Source organism: Anser anser (genome assembly GCF_964211835.1).
Source record: "Anser anser genome assembly, chromosome: 7".
Lineage (NCBI taxonomy): Eukaryota > Metazoa > Chordata > Aves > Anseriformes > Anatidae > Anser > Anser anser.
In genome coordinates this window covers 31,128,138-31,151,191 of record NC_139727.1, presented here as the reverse complement: position 1 = coordinate 31,151,191, position 23,054 = coordinate 31,128,138, and the positions used below count along the sequence as shown (strand labels likewise).

Genomic DNA, 23,054 nt, shown 5'->3' with positions numbered 1-23,054 from the left:
GGAGCAGCCCTTCCCCAGCCCGGGTCCGGAGCACACGCACCCGCGTGGGCGTGCTGCCGGCCTTTGCTTTTCATCCCGCCGTGGCTCGCGTTGGCCATCGGCCCTCCCGCACCGCAGAGAGCAGCAGAAGGCTGAGAGGTTGCCTTTGGTTAAACGCATTGCAGGGCATTTTCTTTGCGCTCCCCACTGCGGATTTCTGAGAGTTTTACTTTCTGTTCTAAGTGTTTTCAAAAGGCAGCGTCTGCGATCTCTGAACCTCAGCGGTTCTGTTTGATCACAATCTAGTCTGTTGCAGTGTCACTTAAAATATAGATTTCTATCCATAACGCAGACAGCAAAAATGTATCTGCTAAATCAATCCGCTCTGTTCAGTTCCCTGTCTCTTGGCCTTCTGGTTTCTTTGCCTTCAATGCACTTTTTATTTTGTGTCTTCTGCATGGGCTTCAAGGTGCCTTCATAAAATGAACTGCAAGCACAGCACTCCCATTCCTCACCAGTCAGCGTCAGCTCCGGGTTGAAAGGCTGCTAAAGCACGCCTTCGCTTTTTTAATGCTCAGTAATTAGATTTGCTTTTGAATATCCTTCTGCAGCCCCGTGTGTGAGCTGGGACAGGGCTGCCCTGCATCTGCAGCACCTGCTGGGGACGGGCACCTCTGGGAGGTGCAGGGGAATACGCTCACGTTTGTCTGAGTGTGGAAACTCAAGAGTGACTAGCTGAGATGTCTTTGGACAAACACTTTCCCAAACCACAGCTTGCCTGTGTATCGTGACTCGTGCACCCTGACAGTGCCCAAAACCCATCCCTGTTCGTGTTCCTGAGTGCACCCTCCTGGCATACACGCTAGGTTTGGGTTTGCATTGTAAAACTGTTTCAGGCATGTCTCCTCTGTGTTACAGTTGTCATCTGTTCATTCTTGCCTTAACAAAGATGATCATGCCTCTGAAAAGACACTTTACAAGAAAGGGCTGAACTTGTAAAATGTGCAGAAAAAGGGAGCCCTTGATTTGCCTGTAAAGACTTCCAGACAGTGAGTTCATTTAAAAGCTAACAACCAGAAACATGTAATACTGTCCTTACCTCAGCATAATTTTCCTTTTTTTACTGGTTTACTGTGGGAGAAAATCTTAGGGAGCCACTTATTACAACAAGGTGTGTTATTGTCTTGTAATTATTATTTGACAAGCTGAGGTCTTGTGATTAATAAATCACGTGCCCGCTTTCTGTGTGTGTATAATCACATGCTCCATATTTATATTGTCAGAGGGTTACAAAATATTTACCTATGTGCATAGGACTGGCAGGAACTTCTGGGCTACCATGTCCCATATCACAGGCACCATGTGATATAATCCTTCTCACAAACTTATCAAGTTCCGTCTTCAGAACAATTTAATATTTTGCATGCACGACTGCAACTGGCAGGCTGTTCCTCCCAGCTTGTCAAATGGCTAGTAACAATCATCTGTTCAAAATGTCTGATGACTCCTTTTGCTCATTTATTATCTACCAGTACTGACCTTTAGTACCACTAGGTCTTCCCTTTCCCTTCCTGGGAGATGCTTTCATGATGTATTGACAGAGGGAAATCCTCTTGCACTGCAAAATCAAGGAAAATAGCCTCTCATTGAGTACACCTGTGCTTTCACTGCAGCCTGGGCTGTGCCTTTCCCATTGTATTCTAGGATTGCATTGCTTTCTTCACATTTCCACCACTCTGGCAACTCAGTTATTCTGTGATCAAAGTCTGAGCTGCCAGTTTGCTTGTAGGAAAGGGTTTGGTCATCTGTGCCTACGACCTTCCCTTTCTGCTGATTTCTCTCCTTGTAGCTGACTACTTTTTTTCTGCATAATACCTCAGGCCTCTTTTGTCCTGAGGTTGCTTCGTATTTTCTGTCATCAGCAATTTCACTAGTTCTCCAGCAACGTTTGTGCCAAGCTCATTTACAAGAGCACTTTGCCAGATCTCCAGGAGTGATGTTTAACACCCCCCGGTAACTTCCCTCTAGCCTGGCAGACTTGCACTCTTCTCATGGCAGGTCTTTACTGAATTTACACCTTGTGCTAAAATCTCTTCTCCCTTTTTTTTTAGGACTTTCCACATTGCACCATAAGGACTGTGTAATTTAAGCCCAGATGGATGAGATCCACCCTAGTTCCCTCACTAAACAAATGCCTTACCTTACCCAAGAAAGATAAATGGGTTTGATAAACCCATTTAATCTCACGGCATTTACCTCCCTCTCTTTTCCTATCCTTTCTTTCACACTTTGCTCAGAAGCTTTTCATATACTATTAAGCTGAAACGTTCGTGCCTGTTCTTGTCCAGATCGGTTCACTTCATACACGCAGGCCGTGTGCTCGCTCCGCTCCGGTCCCTGACTGGAGGAATCTGCTGAAGACGCTGGGGCCAGTTCTTCAGGAGCTCTGGCATGTGGATGAGCCCGTTCCTCTGCCTTCTGTGCAGGAGGGAGCCCGGAGATTTGCTTCTATCCTGGCTGTGAACATTTCCACGGCCCCATCCCATTCTCCTTCTCAGCTGCAGCCACGTGGTTAACATCCTCACCGTCAGTGAAAGTTCATATGAACTCAGGTTTTGCACACACCTAACATGAATTAAACTCTATCCCAGTCTCACTGCAGAGTAACTGCACTTTTTCCTCCTTCCCTGTTTTCATCAACCATGTGAAACCAGGAAAAATGCTTTATTAATAGCCTTTAGAAGACCAAACACTGCCTGACGTATGAGACATAGCTTTTATAACCAATCAGTTATTTTACCTTTTCAAAATGATTCCTTGTAATGACTGCTTATTCTCAATATTATTTCTGAGGCTGACATTCATTTAACTGCAGCATCTGCTTGCAAGTTTTTCCCCTCGCCTGGGTTTTATCCCCAGTGAAGTTGTGCCTGATTAACTGGAGTTTTATTCCCAGTCCTGGAGTCTCATCCCAGTAACACTGAGACATGTAAATCCCCAAGCTCCTAAGAAAAGCTGATAATGTTGATTAGTTACTGCTATTTGTTTAAATACACCTTAGAAATCTGTCAAGCTTGCCTTGATCACAGGGACATAATACTTTAAGCAGGATATTGTTTGTCATTAAAAAGCCTGAAGCATCTCAAGTCTTTCAGGAAAAAAAAAATAAAAATTGACAAAAGTGGATTTTTTTCTGGTATTTCCAGGGTAAATATCAGCAAAACAGAATGGAAGAGCAGAAGTAGATTTGTTGCCCTTTTCAGAGATTTTTTTTACCTTAAAAATATAACTGTGCAGGTGAGCTTTCGTGGTAGTTCACCCAAGAGGTATTTTACCTCAGCAGGGCCAGGAGACTGAGCCAAGCCTGGCAGCTGAGGCCGACCTGTCTCTCACCACATCTCCTCTCTCCCTTTCTCTTCGATCCCTCCTCCTTGTTCCCCCCATGCTGACACGCTATCCCGAAGTCCTGACACTGAACGGAAAGTCAGAGAAGGGACAGCGTACAAGGGCTCGACTCTTTCAGCTCAGTTGCTGTGAGGCACGTGGGTTTGGCACCCGGTGTGTCCCTCTCAGCACAGCTAGCTCGGCCAGCCAAGGAGAGGAACACTTTGGAAATGTATTTCTGATCTCCTGGCGGGTGCCTGAACGTATATCCTGGCTGCTCAGCAGCCTTGGACCACCTGGTCAGGAGGCAGCCTGCGCTGCCACACCTTTGCTGCAGTCAGCGCAGTGCTGATACAAGCAGAACCGCTTCTGGGTGCCTCCGGTTCCTGCAGAGCTCGTTCTGGGCCATCCAGCCTGAAGCGGCTCTGGAGAAGACAGCCATAAAGGAAAGTCCTTTTTATGGCCAGCAGGCTTCCAGGGAACATCCTGGCGACAGGGGCTGTGGTGGTGGCATTCACCACACCACACCTCGCCCTGCAGGGCCTGCACTAGGGGCTGTGGCTGCTGGCTGCACCTCAGCAAGCCAGCCGGCGGCCCCAAGCACGACAGCCCCTCGGTGTGAGGCTCCTTCGTGAGGAGCACAGCTCAAGCATGGCAGTGCTGCTCCCAGCCGGGCAACCCCTGACTGAGCTGTGCTGACCCTCGGGGGGCTCCCCCAGCTCTGCACCCCCAGGAGAAGGCCCGGCACAGAAAGGGAGAGGTGTGGCCTTGTGCTGGGGCATGAGCAGCGGTGGAGTCAGCAGTTCGGGGCCGAGTTCCCACCTCTGACGCCGACTTACTGCATGACCTAAGGCGAGTCACTTAGCTGCTTTCCTTCATTTCCTGACTCTGCTGAATGCCAGGGATAATAAGTAACTTTGTGAGTGCTGCGAAGCTTTGAAATCTTTAGATGAAAAGACGCTGTATAATTGCAAAGCGTTTTTAATAATGCTAATCATTCGCTTCACTCTGCTTTGCCCGTCAGTCTCAGGCTGGAGCACTGCAGAAGTCACCAGCGTGCAGGCAGCGAGCATCAGGCTTGGCTGGAGCAGGGGATTTATTTCCCTGAGCTCAGCTCCATTCTGCCCTCACGCTGGGCCAAACGGGAATCTGCCCTGAGCCCGGGACCTGACAAAAAGCCCCCAGCTCCGAGCGGTGCCTGCTCCTGGCAGACAGGAGCTCTCTGGAAGGCAGGAGAATCTGGGGGAAGGGATTTAAACAGCTGTGTTGACAACACAGACAATAGGGATCTGATTCAAGCTGAGGGGGCTACGTGAAAGGAGGCACGAAGCTGCAATCAAAGCAGCAGTGAAGAGGAAAGAAAGGGGAGAAAGGAAGATCGCTCAGGCCGAAATGTGCCCGGTTTGGGAGCAGCCGCAGCCACGTGTCCCAGAAGTGCCCGGCCAGCACGTCCTGCCCTGCATCCCGGGGAGGGCTTGATGTACTCTGAATGCACCCTGCCAGGGGTGCCGGGGCCTTCTCAGGAGAGACCTGGAGTGGGGAAATCAACCCAGAGGTTTACAAAGGGAGCTCTTTGGTGACGCACTGCAGATAAAAAGAGATGAGGTTGTCGTCTCAGCTCGGCCTGCAGAGCTTGCATGTAACCATGAGGTTATTTTTATTTGACTCACTAACGCAACAGGAGCTGATGCCTGCAACTCGCTGCAGTCCAACGCCTCCTCTCCCCAGCAGAGGAGACTCTGTGCGCTGCTGGCAACTCCTGTGATTTTATCCCAATTTTTAACCTTTGGGGACTGTATTGTAAAATCCCAGCTCCTTGAAAAAAGGGAACTGCAGCTTCCATTTATAAAGTTTGTGCTCAGTGTTGTGGGTGAAAGATTTTAAAATATGAAACCAGTGTGACTTAAATGCTCCAAAATACGGAAGTGAATAAAGATCCTAAAGTTCACTGGCTAATAATAATTAAAAAAAAAAAAAGTTGGGAAAAGAAGTAGTTGGTAGCTGGCAAATAATTTCTTCTTGGGAAATGGGGCAAGGCTCGGGCTGAGTGCTGGCTTTTCAGGACTTGGGGTTGCCCATATGCCTTTGAACTTTGTGGCCATTCATAAATCCTTACATAACAGCAGCCGCAACGCGCTGGAGCTCCAGAAATGCTGACATGAGAAAACTGGTGGGAAAAAGATTATTTTAGCAACCTATGATAATGCACATTGAAGCACTAATCTTTAAAGACCAAAGACCCAGAGCCCTAACAGCACAGATCCCCTCAGAAAGGAGTCTTTTTGCTCCAGGAACTCATTTTGCACCACAGTAAATCTCTTGTAGGTAAAGAGGAATTCAAAGGCTCCACAAGATCATAGAAGGGCATTGAATGAGACTGAATACATCTTGGTCCCTTGCACTTCAGGAAAATGATTCTTCTTGTTTCAGTGGGTGGTCTTTGCTGAAAGCCTCCAGGACCAAATAACAGCAGATGTGAGTTTCAAAAACCTCATAAGCACTGCTCTGCTTTGTACTGCCTGCATCCTCAGGCATGTTCACACAATCACCAGCAATCAAGATACCACAGCAGAGCTAGTTAGTCTGTACCAGCTGACCCACACCAGCTCCTGGTGCACACACACCTCGCCTGCTCCTTCTGAGGTAACATCCACTTGCTTAGACCACCTGCAGGGTGGTTTAAGCAAACATAATTCATGTCCCACTTTGCTTGGTTGACAAAGAGTAACTCATGAAAGTGAGTTCATGTCATTCCTTGCCATGGCGTGAACATGCCCAGAGTGCAAAGAGATGGAGCAGCTCTGAGGAAGAACATGACTGAATGGTATTTCTGATGGGTTTCTTTCACTTCATGTTTCGTGGTGGTTTTTTTTTTTGTTTGTTTTTTTCTCATTTTACTGGGTTGCTTGAGCCCAGTGCTTTCTCACACTGCTAGGCACTGCTCACCTTCAAGGCTGTTGTGAACGGGTATTTACTTAACATTAAGTCCCAGGTGGCTATTCAACCAGGCTCTCACTGCTACTTTTGGGATCAGAGTCTGCAGAGGAGGTTTGGGAAAAGACGTGCTGATGCCTGAACAGTGGCAGCTCGTGAATGAGAGGCAGCATCTGCCTTTGCAGGAGGACAAAAGCAGAGCAGCAGGTGACACACAGCCTGCGAACAAGCAGCCACAGAGACATTAGCCTGCTGGTGGGAAGTATCCATGAACCTCGGGCCTACCAACGTCTTTCAGACCTCTTGGCTCCATTTCATGCTCAGCTTGGTGTTAGCCACACAAGGAGCTGCCAGGTTTTTGTCCGCCCCTGCAGCAACAGGACCTGGCACAAGAGGGAATGGCCGAAAGCTTTTTCCTATTCTGCCGCGCTACAGCTCCCCTCGCCCTCACACCCACACCCCAGCCTGACCTGTGAGAGAAGAGGAAAGAGAAGGCTTCTGGGATCATTTACAGCTTCCTGGCTGCCTTGTTGACCTGCTGGCCATCTAATATCTAGCATATTGTGCCTAACTGCGTTAATCTTTCCCAATTTCATTCAGATGGAAATAGGCCCTGGAGTAGCCCAGCCGGAGCAGTGCCGATCCCCATTAGCACCAGGACAGACCTGGGCTGCTCTTCCTGGCGGTCTCAGTGCGCTTCCACTCAGCCAGACCTGCGGTGGGCATGCCTGTGTAAGGTCTGCCTTGTTTCCCTGCACTTTTTGGCCGGGGCACCTCAGGTAGCACAGAAACCAGCCCCCTCAGCCAGCTCTCCAGCACAGCGGGTCCCTGTGTTAGGGCAGGTAACAGCAAACAGGGCAGATAAGGAGGTTAGAAACAGCTTGGGCACACACCGAAAAGTTATGACTTGTTATTGTAACGTTAGCAAAGTACATCTGATTGCCAACTGCTTAATGCTAAAGTCCAGGCAAGGCAGCACAAGCCTCGCTCTTGCACATACACACACACACACACGTGCGTGCACCCTGTGCCCTATAAAGTGCCCACCTCTTGGGGCCAGGCGTGCTACGAAGCACTCGCTCATAGCACTGCTGCGGAACTGGTTTGAGCATCACAGTAGTGATGCAAACAGGCAAATTTCTCCTAATTTCCCACCACAGGTGTGCAAAACATTGCCTGGCTACGCCCCCTGAGCTCAAGGTGAAAGTTTGCTGCCAAGAACACGTCGCTATCTGCCACAGATAACCCAGCTGCAATGCAAACACAGCCCAGCCAGAGAAGAAACCCACAAACAAAACAGGCTTCCTGTGTCCTCTTAAAGACACAAAGGCTGTGTTTGAGGAAGGTGGAACTAATAAGCATGTTCTCAAACAAGGCTCAGAAATAAGGGGAGGACAGCTTATAAACAGGATCCCTCATTTCCAAGGCACTAGGAAGAAACCGGGCTGGAAAAGCTGCCTCCCGTCGGGGCTGTGCTGCTGGTGCTCACTGTCTTACCTGAAGGAACGTTGGCCAAGGCCCTGCCTGGCAATTATTTAAACATTTAACAGGCTGGATTCAGCCTGCCCTATGGAGCTTTCTAGTTCACAAAAAGCTTTTGGACATGCCCACTCATTTAGATTTGACCCAGTTAATTAAAAATTGATGTACGCTCCCATTTCGGTTTAAAAGAAGCTTACTTCAGGTAGCTAAATGCTGCTCCTGGCAGACAGCTGTTCAGCCAGCGTAAGCCCGAAGTCAGAGCTCACTGGCTTTAATCACCACAAGTATCTGGTTAGAAATCTCCCCCCGCAGTAGGCGGATGCAATTGTGTGCAGATGAACCCCAAAAGCATCCACAGCGTGCCAGGTGGGTCCTGCTGGCCCCGCAGCTCCCCTGCCTGCTTCCAGGCCCCGGGCAGGGCCCTCCAGAGCCTCTGTTATCAATAAAAGGGGACAGGTGGGAAGAGCTGGACGCTGCTGGTTTCAGTACAGCCTCTGGGGAGCCGTGTTTCCACAGGGCTGGGAATTCATTAGGCCAGAGCGAGATGGCGCGCTGCATAAAGCTGCCACGCACTGTAGCTTGGCGGAGGGTGAGCAGCAGGGCCGTGAGAAACACCAGGGGATTCCTGCTGTCCACACCAGTATGGCCAGTATGACTATGTGTAGCCCTGTCCCTCTGGTGAAAAGGTTGATGCTTACGGGTTTTCCTTTTGTGTAAGGAAAAGGATGCTTTTTGTTTCACCGCTGCATTACTCAATTCCACTAAGGACAGCCCAGCTGGGGTAGGGAAGACCCCCAGGCTTTGCCCAGTCCCCACCTTCTCCACAGCGGGGGCACTTTTCCCCCAGGAATACATACTCACGCTCTCGTGGCCTCGTGGTGCGGCATTGCATCAGACACGCCGAACAGATGGGGAGTGCTCACTGTATTGACAGAGATAAGCGAGGGCTGGCGGAGTCGGAGGTAGGCAAGCAAGCAAAGGCAAACCTGTTCCTTCAGGCTGCCCTCGCTGCCACCTGCACAAACACGGCGGAGTCCCAGGCTGCACCGGCACGGCAGGCAGGGGAAGGGAGGCTGTGCCCCTGGCAGCATCCCAGCCCCTGCATCCCAGCCCCGTGGCCGCTCACAGCGAGGTGGCTCCTGCCCTCCGAGACCACCTCCGCACGGCAAGTGCAGCAGCGAGCCTGCCGCCAGCCCAGCCCCGCATCTGTGCAGGCAGTGTGGCTCCAGCTCCCTTATTCTGGGAGGGTGCCCATGTTCGGATGGCCCTGACCTCCTCAGCTCTGCTAATCAAGGAGGACAGCCGGGTTACGGGCCAGATATCAAAGGGAGACCCGTCACAGCCTTGTGTCAAATGGCTGAGCCGGTATTTGGGTGTGTGCTGCTGTTCATCTTTTGTTGTCTTTCACACCTGCGTTCCCCTTTCCGCCAAGAAAAGTGCACGTGACAAAATCTGGATGGGTAACTCATTACATTTTGAACTCCACAAGCTGGATTGTTTTTTTTTGTTGTTGTTGTTAGGGATATATGATGCCAAAATAACATGACATCGACTTTCCTGATTTTTAGAGCAAGATAGAGTTGTAGCTGTCATGAGATGGTATCGAAATCATGAGTTTGAAAGTTTCAGTACATCCGGGGCAGAAGAACTGAAACCATTTGTGCTTAAAATACATTACACGTGTGCCTCAGCTGCAAAACACTTACTTCAAAGAGACTAAAGTGCTGATTTAACAAATGGGAGAGTCAGAAAACCCGAGTGCCAGTCTTTTTGCCCATGACCCATTTCCACAGCTGTTCTGGGGCAGTGTGCTGAAAAGAGGAAAAATCGGCAAAGGGAGAGCAAGGGAGGGAAGGGAAACAGACAAACGGGGGATTTGAGGTGGAGACAAGGTGGGGAGGGGATGCTTAGCTTTGCTGGGGACAGTAATTCTGTATGGTACACAGAAGGACGAGAAGGCAATCTGGATAGAGACAGAAAAGCCAGTGGGGACAGCCAGCTTGCCTAGTTCATTTGGAAATAAAAAGGGAAGTGAAGATAGATCTAGAGGGCCAAAAGCAGTAGTAACAATTAATAACAGTTACAGAGTGAAAGGCCAAGATGTGTTCACTTCACCTTCAGCACCAGATGATTGCAGTCACCCACAATCTGTGTGGCAGGAACTACCTGGTAAGAATCACAGCTTCCAGTAATTATATTGGAAAGCAAACATTTTGGCCTCCTGCTTTCATCTTACCTCCCAAACTATCTTTTATTCATTTTGGTTCTTAATCGATCCCCTGGGGAGCTAGAAGCATGTCATTGCTGGGACAACTGCCCACCACTGCTTATGCTTTTAATTCTCTTTATTAAAATCTTTCTTTTTAAGAAACACAAATTGAAACACTTTGCAATCAGTTACACAGATTAGTTAATATTGGTGACAGTTCCTACATAATTAAACAAGTACTAACAAATTCCAACTGTTTACAAGCCAAAACTTAAATTAACAAGATTATATAAGCTCAATAAATAATACATCTGGTCCAGTTCAAGTATAATTCAATAAATCACAGCCTTAATCCTTAGAGAATAGAAAAACCCTGAATATAACCAGCCTAACACTAATTTAGTGTTAAAGCCAATATGAAACTGTCTAATCTTATGGGGCAAATGTTTGTTTATTTTACGTTTTACTTCAAAAAAGTAAATTGCAGATTGATATTAAAGACTATTTGAGATCAATACAGATTTCGCAAAGATGAAAAGCATAGTCCCTATTCAAAAAGTGCAATCTTTGGTTGAGATGTGTTGAAATGGTTTGTATATATTAAGGAAGCTCTTTTTTAAATATCAACAATTTTTTGGCTAGACCTGAGCCTGCTTTGTGCTATATATATATATACGTATATATATGTATTAATAAACAGCGTGGATTATAGTGATGATGAATTATGCCAACTAAAAAATAGTAAAGATTTTAAATATAAGAAACCAAAAGAAACAACACATTTTTACACACGCTGAGAAAGGAAAGCGTCTGCCTACAGTGTCCCTCTTCCTCAGCAGAATAGGTAGTAGAGAGAAGTTGAGGAGCTGAGTGCCTGCCAGCATTGCGTGATGGCCTCTTGAAGAGGGAAGGAGATTATCTCTGAGATCTCAAAGCGAATCAGGCTGAAAATTGATCACTGGGGTTGCTAGGCATTAGTTGAGAGTTGGGGTTGCTTTTAACTGCTTTAAAGCATTGCATTCTAGGGAGAAAAAGGACTTTCTCAGAAGGGAAACTGAGAAGAGAAACATTTGGCTGTACCCTGGGTATTACAGACTGCTGCTGTGTCAGGACGGAGCCCCGAGGAACGGGGCAGCCAAACCACCTCTACAAACGCCTGGGTTAGGTCACATCTGCGGGGCTGGGCGCTGCACCTGCATTGCCCTCTTGTCATCTCCCTCCAGCAGAGGGAACTACGTAGGGCAGGGATCCCATCTTGCCTCTGGAGCCTCCTCCTTCTGCAGCTGCAAACAAGCGCCTGGACCACGACCCAAAGCAGGTATCTGGTGAGCCTTGGTCAGGATTCCAGCTTCTGAAGCCCTAAACAGGGACTGAAACTTAAGCAAGCACATCTCAGTCAGGGATTGAGGGATACTGAGTGCCACTCTCTCAGGAAGGGGTTCTGCGTGCCTAATGCAGCTGGCTAGGAGAAAGGAGGAGGTTAAATATGCAAGCTATGAATAATGGGAGTGAGCCTGATTCAGAATTAGAGGAGGGGGGAAGTAGTTTGAGCTACCTCCTGTAAATCCCAAGATAACCCCCGGGCAAACACTCATTTTATTAATTCTGCTGCTGCCAGTCAAAAGCTCATCGTTGCCTATTGCTTTCTCTGTCTGCCTGTATCCACCTGCCGTCTGTTTTCTGAAGGTCTGATTTAAAGCTTTCTGGCCTGGGAAAGTCTTTGTTGTGGATTTGTGTTGTGCCCATAATAAAGGCAGTGGACCTGTAGCTTCTACTGCAATACAAACAAAGAATAATAACAGTGATACTTTTCTCATTTGAGGTTACCTGGGGATAAAGTTGCTGGAGGCACATGGCTTTGATATAGAGTCGGCTACGTCTCACATCCAATTAAGCTTAACCACATGGTCTAATAAGCTCCCATTAGGCCGGTGAGAGCCCCAGTTTGATAGCAGGGTTAGCTTCAAAGATTTGATGCTTGCATTTGGAGTGATTTCCTTCCCTTGTGCTCAGATTGTGCTGAAGGGCATGAAGGGAACTTCATATTCAGATGATACATGACCAGCTTGAGAGCTGTGCTTTGGAAGACGGTTGCACAATCTTTACTGCCATTTTCGTAATCTTATAGCTTGCTATATAAGCTCTTGCCCTAACAGCCCTGTGCTCAAATTTCACTGCAATGTGCAAAACAAACAGTCAAAGGCAAAGCCCAGCCCTTGAAGGAAAAATACCTTGTTTGCAATTTTATTTATTTTTTAACATAGGGGAAAACAAAAGAGCTATTTTAAATGACAGATGGACCCAAATCTTAAAATACTTGAAGTATGGACAAAGGAGGATTTATGCTGCAATGCTTTTCATTTCCCCTCTACTTTTGGATAGGCCACATCTGAATGTGGGATGCAAAGAATCCCTCAACTTGTAAGAAACAGGAATTCCAAATATGACATCTGAATCCACCTCTGGTAAAAACAGCAGAAAGCACAGACCATGAAATGGAAGAGGGCTTCAGGCAATAATGACAGGCACCTCTCAGACACCTTGCCTGGCCACAGGGCACTTCAGAAAGCGAACGTGACTGCTGGCACAAGAAATAATGGAACAAATACTTTGGTGGAAGCAGTTTTGGCAATTTGGCCACTCTGCAATATTTTGCAACATTCTTAGGGATGGTAGGAACCTTCTGGGAAACTGTTTCCTCTGCGCAACATCTCAACAGGATATCTAGCACCAGCAACTGTTACAGAACGTACCGTGATGAATATTAGAGTAAGGCAAAGAACGGAAACATGTCTGCAAATCCCCATCTGTCTAAATTGCGTGGTGCATTTTATAAAAGCATAACTCTGGGATCAATTCTGGCAATGGTTTGCATACGTATTCACTTTACAACACAAAGCCCCATTGAAATGAACCAGAAACTCGTACAGTGCATTTCAAAGGGACTTTGCAAAATACTAAGCAACAACTGTGCAGAAACAATAGCTCATAATAATTTCAGAGCTGCTGGTGCATCCTGTGTTCTCAGCACAGCACTGTGAGCCATCAGTTGTTGAATTCACCTTAAAAATTCAGGGAAATAAAATACAAGAACAATATTAAAAGTCTGGCATCTCTCCATGAAAACCAGGAACATTCAACATTGCCAAGCTGAGGAAAAGCAGGTTTGAAAGAAAACAGAAAGACCCTAAAAGTCATTGAATAAAATGTCTAAAAGTGACGTGGTCCAAACACACAGCACTTCAAAAATCCTTTTGTGAGAGTTTCAAGTCTGCAAGACTCGAAGTTGGCACCCTTTAGAATTATCAAAAAGAAGAGTCTCAAACACAACAGTACCTGGAGAACATCCTGATCACACCATGGAAAATGCTGAAAACCAGAGCAGGTTAGCTGTCAGCACGCACATTTGAACTGCTCTCGCTGTGCTGGGTTCAGGCTCTAAGGTCCCTGGGCAGAGACTGCGGCTCCCTCTGCATTCATACAACACAGTCAGTGCTTAACAACACAAATACCTATCACTTCAGCAAGCTCTAAGACACACGGAGATGGATGCTGATGGGGTTTACATTATGCCATCTACGGATTAGTTTTAGCACAATGGCTTTAGATATCCTATGCAAATCCTGCTCACTGGGTTAATGAGTAAAATGGCTGAAGATATTTTAAGCAACATTAAAGCCTATTTATAGTCACATCTCCTTTCCTTCCAGCGTCCACTGGAGGATGCTGAGTGCTTCTAAATACTCCGCCTGACCTGATGTGTCACATCAGAATTAAAACTTGAAGAATCCCTGAGAATTCTGATTTAATCTAGGAAACCACTCCCAGCATGCAGAGTGTGAGAAAGAATTGCTCCACTTGTTACAGATATGCCAGTTTTGCTTCACCGTGGGAAACAGTTTCAGGCATTTTGGTTTTTAATGGCACTCTGGGCATAGATGCATGGAACATGCTCTTTATTTCCCCTCCTCTGTACAGTGCAAATTGACAGTTATATCAGAGAAATTAAAAAAAAAAAAATCAGCATTCACTCATTATAGCTCTTCCAGTTCATCCGCATCATAACTTTTTCTTTGCAAAATGAGGAACAATTCCAGTGTCATCCTGAAGCAGATGGCTGCCTTCTTCCTTCATTTTCAGGCTCTCTTCTGCAAGCTGTGATAGATATTTCTGCAATCAGATCAGAAACAAAGCATCTTTACCAAAACTGAAAATATTCAACACAGGATGCTTTACTCCTTTTCAGAACTCGTACACTCTCCTGGCACCTCACAATGGAAGAAAACACATAGAAGCCCCTCTTTGGTGAAAATTGAAGCCAGGGAAAATAGCTGTACCAGGCAAACTACCTTAATGAGATATTCTCTACTACATAGAGAGCCTCAAAAGTTGTGTGATTTACTCTGTGCCACAAGGGGAGTTGGTGAAAGAGCCAGGAGGACCACAGCTCCCCATCAGCGAGTGAAGCTAGACCTCACCTTTTCTCCTTACAAGCAAACTCGCTGCTCACTGCTCCTGTATGGTATAGCGCAGGAACTAATTCCACTGAGTCGACAAAAGTATTCTAGTGTAAGGCTGTTGTGTCAGAAAGTAGATGTGGTTTCTGAGTCATAAGTAAAAGCATATATATTACATTTTCAGCACATCCAGTTCAGACATATACCTTGTACACAAGAACATTTATATTAAGGGATGAATCAAATCAATAGCAATTAACAAAACTTAGCAGTCTGGCTAGAGTATTTACATTTATTGTACGGCTCTAAGACAAAGCATTTCACCATTATATACAGACAAGGCCAGTGAGGCCTCCAGCCTTCGGGAAGTGCTCTTAGTAGAGGTGCACATAAAATGGAAGATGAACTGATGTAGGTATGAAAATGGTGCTCAAAGTATTTATTCAAGGTCAACAGACCTAGAAATAGATGGAAGAAACTTCTTCATCAACAGCTAGTTTAGACAGACACCTGTATAATAATGTAGAGATGGTCTTATTACACATACCACATGCAAGAATAACTGCCCTGCACATTTTTATGAATGTAAACCTCTCTTTTCTAGCTTATTATTCCTTTGGGCTTGTTTCAAAAAGATGCTGGCATGCATGTCACTGGAAAACCTTATCTAGTTGCAAGATTCCTCCAGAGTTAAGTTCGCTCTTGGTCATCCATGGGGAAGAGATGGAATGGGAAATGGGTGTAAAGAAATGAGGGGCTGTGTTAGGACTGCCAGGTTGTCTCACATAAATACAAGATTTGGATTTAAAAAGTACATCTGAAAGGGAATCAGTAAAGGCAGAGTAGGCATACCTGTAACAAAATGATGACTGCATCCCTGTTAACCTGAATAGAGAGATTTGGCAGTGGAAATTTTACAACTCTTAATTGTGGTCCCTGGGTACAAAATTCCATGTGGCAGAAGGCCAGAGTAAACGTTACAGGAATATACAGAGATATAGGATCCATAAAGATGGGGAGAAGTGATCCGTTCATCATGAACTGTAATAAATCACTAACGCTTGTCGTTGGATCAGATAACCCACACATTTTTGGTTTTTAATGATTGCCCACCAAAATAAGACTGAGATTTAGCCACCACCTTTAGTTGATGTTAATGTCAGCTATCACGACTAACATGAACACCAGTTTTGAAGCTCACAAAGCAGACATTCAAATTCATTTATAGGAAAATGAGAGTCAACAAAAATATATTTTTTTCTAAATACAAGTTTTGATGAATATTGCATAAAGCCTGCGGAAAACAGGATAAAATGCTGCACCGAGTTGCCAAAGGTAGCTTACACCAGATGAATCTGACAGCTTTGTGTGGTAGTTGTGGGAGGGAAGGACAAATGGTAGATCTTTTGGACATGGAAACTGTGGTGGATCTGTAAATATAAATACCACCTGGGAAATTATTTATTAAGCTGAAGAGAATGGAAAATTACAAAAAGTCTGCAAGGCGGATGAAGAAACTGAAAGGTTTTCCAGTGATTGGTGTTCTTCAAGGGATAACACGCTCAGGTGAAGGTGACTATTTTATTCATCACCTAAGTGAGGCTTTTGAAGAAAACTGTTAGACAAACTACTCAGTTTTGTGTTCAAATCCGAACACCGAACACACATTCTGGATGTGTCTCCAAATAGATCATGTGAAAGATGACATGTAGCAAATAACTGCAAAAGACTCATAGTCATGAAAGAATTTGGGACAATGTTATTCCTCATGGAGGCACAACAACAGACAGACAGTGGGCAGCTGCAGCGCCACAGCTTCAGATACAGTTACTGTCCCTAGTTCTCATATCGGTGGATACGCTCATTAAATTGCACCATCCTAGAAGACTGACGTTTCTTGCAGAGTGCATAAATTAACAGTACTGCAATTAGAACAGTTCTAGAAATACAGAGCAATTATTTAAAACTTGCTGAGTTTCCATTTGAGAGGGCAAAAGTTGGATGGTTATTTATCAGACACTTACTTCCTCCATTTAATAAGATAAGAGGTACAGCTCTAGAGAACAATATGTTTTCATTACCATGTTTGACAGATTTAATTTTAACAGCTTTTGCGGTCTCTGTGCTTTATCTCAAGTCAGTGTTAGATATCTACCACAGTGCTCATGGGAAGTGTCTTACAGGGGAGAAAATGTGTGGTGTGTTTGTTTTTTTTTTCATGCTGGTTCAGTTTTAATGGACATATTTTCTCTATGACTTTGACAAAATAACTTTGAAAATGAAAAAAATGCCTCTCCTTCCCATGAGGCTAGTTACCAAGGGCTGAAGTTGCAAACTTTCTTGAAGCACGAGTTTTTTTGGGACAGACTTACACGGGACACATGGCCTGCACTGAGTGGTGCTACCTTTGGTGAATCCTTCTGGATTTTCTTGTACGAAGCAAAAAAAAAGGCATGCAAACTGGGCACCAGTTCGTCAAGCTTACACCTGGAGAGTCTAACATTAGCAAGCATAGCAGCTCTGCAGGCACAGTCTGTGAAAGCCAGAGGCCTTTGTATGATTACAGCTGAGTAACTTCAGGAAAGTCAAGAAGAAAATTCTCCCAGAGAAATGATTTGACTCTGAGCGTGACTTACAAAAAACTGTTCTCAGAAAAGCTGATGTCTACTAGCCAGTTTGGGAGAGATGGGTGTTGCTTGAAGAGAAGCAGTGCTCCAGGAAGTAAGACAGAAGGAATAGAAAAAGAAGGAGCAGCCTTGTTCTTTCATGCCTTTGACTGGGAGTGTGAGAATGCCAACAGCATTCTGATAAAAGCGTCTCCTGCAGTACACGTACCCTACACACAGGCATGGACTCAAGGGGATGTGCGATAAGGTCACCTCCTCCAAGGAGCTCTCAGCACTGGGCAGTTGATGCTCGTGCTGTTGTGACTGATACTATCAACCATGCATCTGAGAAGTGATAAAGGTGGGGTCTTCTGATTTAATGGCAAGCACCCACGGTCTCTTTGTGCTATTATCAAGTGCTGAAACCACGCAAGTGATTACATGCTTCTGCGGATCCTTGTAGAAATTATTCAGTAGCGGTGTTCTGCGTGGCTGAGCCCCTGTGCTGTTCTGCAGCATAGCAAGGTGATTTCAGCAGGTCACAGGAAATGCCTCGCAGAGCCTGTGCGTCACAGACTACTGCTTGCTGAAACATGCTGCAGAAATATATGCTCATGCAAAGTAGGAATGGCAACTTTATTAAACAAGTGGCATATTTAGTGCTCCTTAAACTAAGAAATAATAAAGGTTGTTGCTGGGCTCACTCCCAATGATGCAAATGTCTGGGTCCTTCAAGAGCTAAAGGTCTGAGTTCTTTCCTGTGCTGGTGACAAGGACCAAATATGGATTAGAAGATAAAATTGTCACCTGGCCCCAACTTATTTATGATCCAGAAGTAGATTGCAGAGATATGGCATGAGAAATTAGTGTGCTAACATTTGGAACTACTGAAAAGTTTTGTTTATCTAAACTTCACTTTGTCTGAATTCTATCTACAGCACAAAAATCAGTTTTTTGGTAGCATCATTATCTTATACACGGTCCACCCCACGAGCTAGTTATTAGCTAGTTTCAAGCATGTTTTTACCTGGAGATTTTTGTAGTGAACGGTACTTCTGCAGTGATTTGTCTTTGCTGTCTCTTCATTTGTGTAGAAGAGTCCACAGAGCTTGCAGTAAAAGCCAGTCCTAGGCACCACGAATTCCACACCTATTGAGAGATTCTGAATTACATTAAAATGTCAGTTGAAACCCTTCCCCTCCAGCATATATTTGCTTTCAAAGGAAAAAAAAAAAAAAAGGTGCTGCTTAGTTAAATAACATGGTTATGAAGACTGATCCTGGATTCGCTTCTCTGATTTACCTACTTTTGCAATATGAGCTGCAGTCTAAAATCTTGTGCATTGCAAATGCACTTTGCACTTCTTCTTTCAGAAATATTATACATATGTAAAAATGTACCTTCTCTCACATAATATTGACTGGAAACTTCACTGTGTAACCTCACGGCTAGAAGAGCTATACTAGTTATTAGCAGCAAAATTCGCACTTGCATTATGCAAATTACTCTTAAAGGTGTACCTCTCTCCCAGGTGTTTTCCTCATGATCAGTGTGTACACAGTAAAGCCAATACTTCTGTTTACACTTAAAGTATATAAAAAAAAAATACTTTTATAACAAATACTTTTAAATTGCTAAGTATTTTTCATACCATATGTCTTAAGAGTTAAACTCTCTAACTCCTGGACAATTCCCTGAATGATCCTTCTACCCAAGCCTCACCAGCTTCCTTATGAGGGCAAACATCCCTGCTGGGGCTCCCAGCAGGCTAATTTATGCTTCTTCTTGATTACTGCAGAGATTCCCTGCATCAGTCAGGCTCACGTTTGAGACAAAGAAGTCCACAGGAGCTTATTTCATCAGTGACATTAACAGCTATTTTTTTAGCCATTCATGTGGAAAGAAATTAGCAATGGACTGTAATGAAGTCCGTTTCTTTCAACAGCTACCTCTCTGTTGTATACCCTGTTCCTTCACTCTCCTCACATCTGTTCTGAGAAATAAATATAGCAAGTAGCCTTAAAGTGACATCTTGTTGTAAGCTCTAGGAATTGCAGTGGGTGGCATCTCAGGCCAACCTCGGCCTGGGTGCCCAAACGTACCCAGGGGAATGCTGAGTTCGGTGAAGACGTCCTCCTGTTCCCAGCCTGGCGGAGAGTGCCTTCTTCTAGGCTCTACTTCTGGGTACTCGAGAGATCTCATTTCCAGGTACCTAGAATTTGCTTAACGAATGAATAAATGTATTGAATGAAAACACTTTATTAGTATAAAAAGACACTTGCTGACTTCTTGGAAACACATTCTGGATGGAGCTATGAACGAAGCAAAATGGATAAAATGCATTTCCATTGAAATAAGAGTCTACTCGGTACATCCCCTGCAGCTGACAGTCACTCCTATTTCACCCAGTAGGCCATTTTTTTCTATTTCTAACTTCATGTTTGTTATTGTTTTTCTTTTCATATTTTAATCTCTAAATAGATCCGTAATATTACACAAGCAATAAGCACAAGCATGGCCAGGCTGCAGCTCCGTAACCACCTACGGTATTGCACGGCCAGTGATGGAGCTGCGGGACCTGCTGAGAGCAGCTCCCAAACGGCCTCAGGAGCTGCATGGGCAGAGCAAACCCTCCTCAACAGGACCCCTACGGCACTGCTGCCATCTTCCTGGAGCCACTCTTCTCCCATCCTCAGCTTCCCAAAGGATGGTTTCTGCTTTATGACTCTGGGCCATTTGAAGATTTCAGTTCCTGGCTAGGGAGGGGATGATTGGTCCCTGCTGATCAGCCTAAATGGACACAGGCAGGAGATGAAAGTATGGAAAACGGCAGGTTGGTTTGCTGAGGTGGATAAAGCTAGTGAAAAGAGCAGATGCTCTCCCTTCCCAACATGTGAACACCTTTTATCAGAAAAACACTATTTATTTATTTATTTATTTATTTCCCACAGAGCATCAGAATTTCAGGTACACTGGTGTGATTCCTATTCTTCAGTTCTTACATCAAAGAACTGGTTCCCTTACCCTGACACCATTTCCACTGCGCTGCAAATTTTGCCTAGATAAGGGATGTATTTTCTCATAAAACAAAGGGATTTTTGCCCAAACCAAACCCTTCCTGCCTTTCAAGTCTGCAGTTCAGAGATCTGCAATTTCTGGCTATGAAAATGATATTTTCTTCATTGTTTTAAATACATCTATTACACGGTTTAAAAGAAAATAATATGAAATCCTGGCTGGTTGGCTTTCAAGTTAACTTTAAGACCATCCCAGGGCCTTTGTGGCAACTTTAGTCCCACTGGAGTTGATTTCTGGCCTTCTGAGCTGGCAGCTGCATTTGCAGAGAGCCTAGAGCCTTGCACTGCAGATCCCAGATACCAAGTCCATGGCAGAAACATAGGGCACACAAACTCCCCTGGAGTTTCCAGGCTCCGCTGGCAAGTTGGAAGCTGAGATGCTGAAAACGTCAAAGCAACTATGCTACTGGACCTGGATGCCTGTGAAGTGGGCGGCCAGGGGAGCCAATCTCACAGTCCCCAGTCACAGGGAGTTCACATGGGAGCATTATCTCTGAATACACGAAGCCTGGAAAGCTGTTTTCAGGACAGACAGGTAAGTATTGAAAACTGAGCATGTTTCAGATCTGTTCTGGAGGAATAAGTTAGTTCAAGATCAGACATTCACATTAAAGGTTCCAACATTTTCTGGTAGAAAATGGCACTCCTAAAACTTCCTGCAACTTCTGTTCACCAGGCTTTCTCCACCACATGAGCTCCAGCAGCAACCAAAAAAGAGCATTCCTGGCCTGCATGGTCTATGCTTTCCACTTCCACTCATTATGCACAACCCATCCGCTCGAGTTTCATTTGAAAGTGTGACAAGGAACTGAACTCAATTTCAGACACTCGGGATCTCTTTTTTCCCTGACAGTAAAATATTAATAGACAGCTATGATTACATTTATTGGCACCATCTCACAGCAGTCCTATCAGATATATTAAAGGCAGCATGCGTTAGATAATGGGAGATGATAAGGCAAGTCCTGACAAAAGGCATGCAGGGACTGAGAAGTAACAATTTACAGATAATTTCCATGTTACTAATGCCACCGTACAGTGTGTAAGAATACCCACCTTGTCCAGGAGCCAGCTAGACACTACAGATACTTTTCTGTTGACCTTCAGAGGCTGTCACTCATTTCATTGACAATTCAAAATAAATTTAGCAGGGCACCGAAAGGGTTCAGCTAAACTCATGTGAACCTTGACATGACAATTATAGCAGCTTATGCCTTTCAGAAAGCTTGCAAGCTGCTTATCATATTTCCTTTACACTATTCAGCTAAGAGCCTCTAATGGTTTAGCTTGGCGAAAGGCACTGGAGTTCTTTTACTGAGCTGCTCCAAGGACAAGTCTTGATACTATTAGCAACATTTACTCTTGTTAGCAATAAATTTCAGTCTACTGTCAGAGAAAACATGCAAAGCTCTCTGCAGGCTGAAAAGGAAAAAAAAAAAAAAAAAGAAACAGTAGTTACCCTCTGGACACTCTTGGCTTCCATGTCTTGTTTCTTCACTAGCATTTTTAACAAGCATTTCCATAACTTCTCTGCTCTCAGCTCCTTGTGATTCCATCTGTTTGTAATTATCTATAAATGTATCCGGGAGCTGGAGACCCTCTTCTTTCAGCTGAACAGAAGGTATATGGTGATCTTCAGGCTCTAAATGAGTGTCAGAGGTTTTATCATTTTTTTCTTCCTTCTGCTGCTGATCCTTAGCAGGTTGGTCTTCTTGCGACTCCTCTGGCTTCTGCTCAGGGTCCAGATTTAGGCTTGATGCTTCAGTTACAGCATCATCATTGTCATCCTCCTCCTCTTCATCCTGACAGACGCTAGAAGCTACACTACCCTTTGCTGATCTGAAGTTTGTTTCTAAAGCTTTATGGGCAAATTTGTCTTCACTCCTGGTTAAGTGGCCATGATCATTTTTCAGTTCTAACATGGTTGTCATACAGGGACACATTTCTGAAGCGGCTTTACTTTTTTGATCAACAGGTACAATTTCTTCAAGCTCAGTTATATCAGGCTCCATAATTAAATCATCTTCTCCCACTTCATCTACTGTCACTAATTCCTCCATGTTAGCAGGATACCAGGTCTCGCCTTCTATCTCACTTCCACTCTCCCAGTCTTGGTCCTGTCACAAAGATGTAAAAAATTTGAGATCAGTGATTACAGATCAACACTGATAAACAGTGGGCTTTGAACTTCAGTAACAAGGAAAAGCTTTGATCTGACCACGTCTAACCCACTTTGAGGTTTAGTTTCAATGAACGACATGCGTTGGTGCTATGATTTTAAACCTTACGCACGAGAACAAGTAATATTTTTATAACAATCATATAAACTTCACTTTTGGAAGATCCTGTAACTGCCTTCGTCATTAAAGTCTCCACTTCTTGCTTTTCTGTAAGCAGCAGAACAAGGCACAACATGTCATACTTTATTATGTGACTGACAGCTGTGGGATCCCCAAGGAAACTAACCTCGCCCTTTCTCTAACTCTGTCCCAGGGCAGACAGAAATAAGCACTACAGTGAGAATATACTGAACCCTAGTCTAGCCACTGTGGCTTTGACTTTGCTAGATTAGGTCCTTTAAAATTCCTACAATGACTGAGAAAACATGTCTATGTTTTGTAGTCATTTCCTTCCACCAGCAAGAGCCCTCTGCCAGGGACTGTGTTGACAGAGGTTGGCTTCGACTTTGAGAAAAATCAGTTTTACTGTCATACTCCAATGTTTATAATCTGAAGTACCTCATATACACAGTTGTAGACATTTAGGATGATCACAATTATAACATATTTGTTCTTTTCAATACATACTTGGTGCAGTTTAGATTTCAACTCTCAGAATCATCGTGAGCACATAATCTATTAATAATCTGTATTCTCCTCCTGTTTGGTCATTCCCACACTTCCCCTCCTAGAATCCTAAAACAGCA

General features: G+C 44.8%; 1 protein-coding gene and 1 long non-coding RNA gene across 18 annotated transcripts in view; one reads left to right on the top strand and one right to left on the bottom strand.

Moving 5' to 3' along the window:
- Positions 1–50: 50 nt before the first annotated feature.
- Positions 51–10,495, top strand: LOC310902154. Its single transcript, XR_014586521.1, has 2 exons — positions 51–1,992; positions 2,091–10,495. It is a non-coding gene; the product is annotated as an uncharacterized lncRNA (long non-coding RNA).
- Positions 10,496–13,927: 3,432 nt separating this feature from the next.
- The window catches only part of RBM20 (RNA binding motif protein 20), a 125,225-nt gene continuing 116,098 nt past the window's right edge, over positions 13,928–23,054 (bottom strand). For all 17 annotated transcript variants that reach the window (XM_083843191.1, XM_083843192.1, XM_083843176.1 and 14 more), the window contains 4 exons: positions 21,588–22,245; positions 19,154–19,273; positions 18,079–18,200; positions 13,928–14,158 (listed from right to left, as the gene is read on the bottom strand). In XM_083843191.1, the coding sequence (XP_083699317.1) occupies positions 14,048–14,158; positions 18,079–18,200; positions 19,154–19,273; positions 21,588–22,245 (1,011 nt within the window). In that variant the 3' untranslated portion in view covers positions 13,928–14,047. The remainder of the gene's footprint in view (positions 14,159–18,078; positions 18,201–19,153; positions 19,274–21,587; positions 22,246–23,054) is intronic.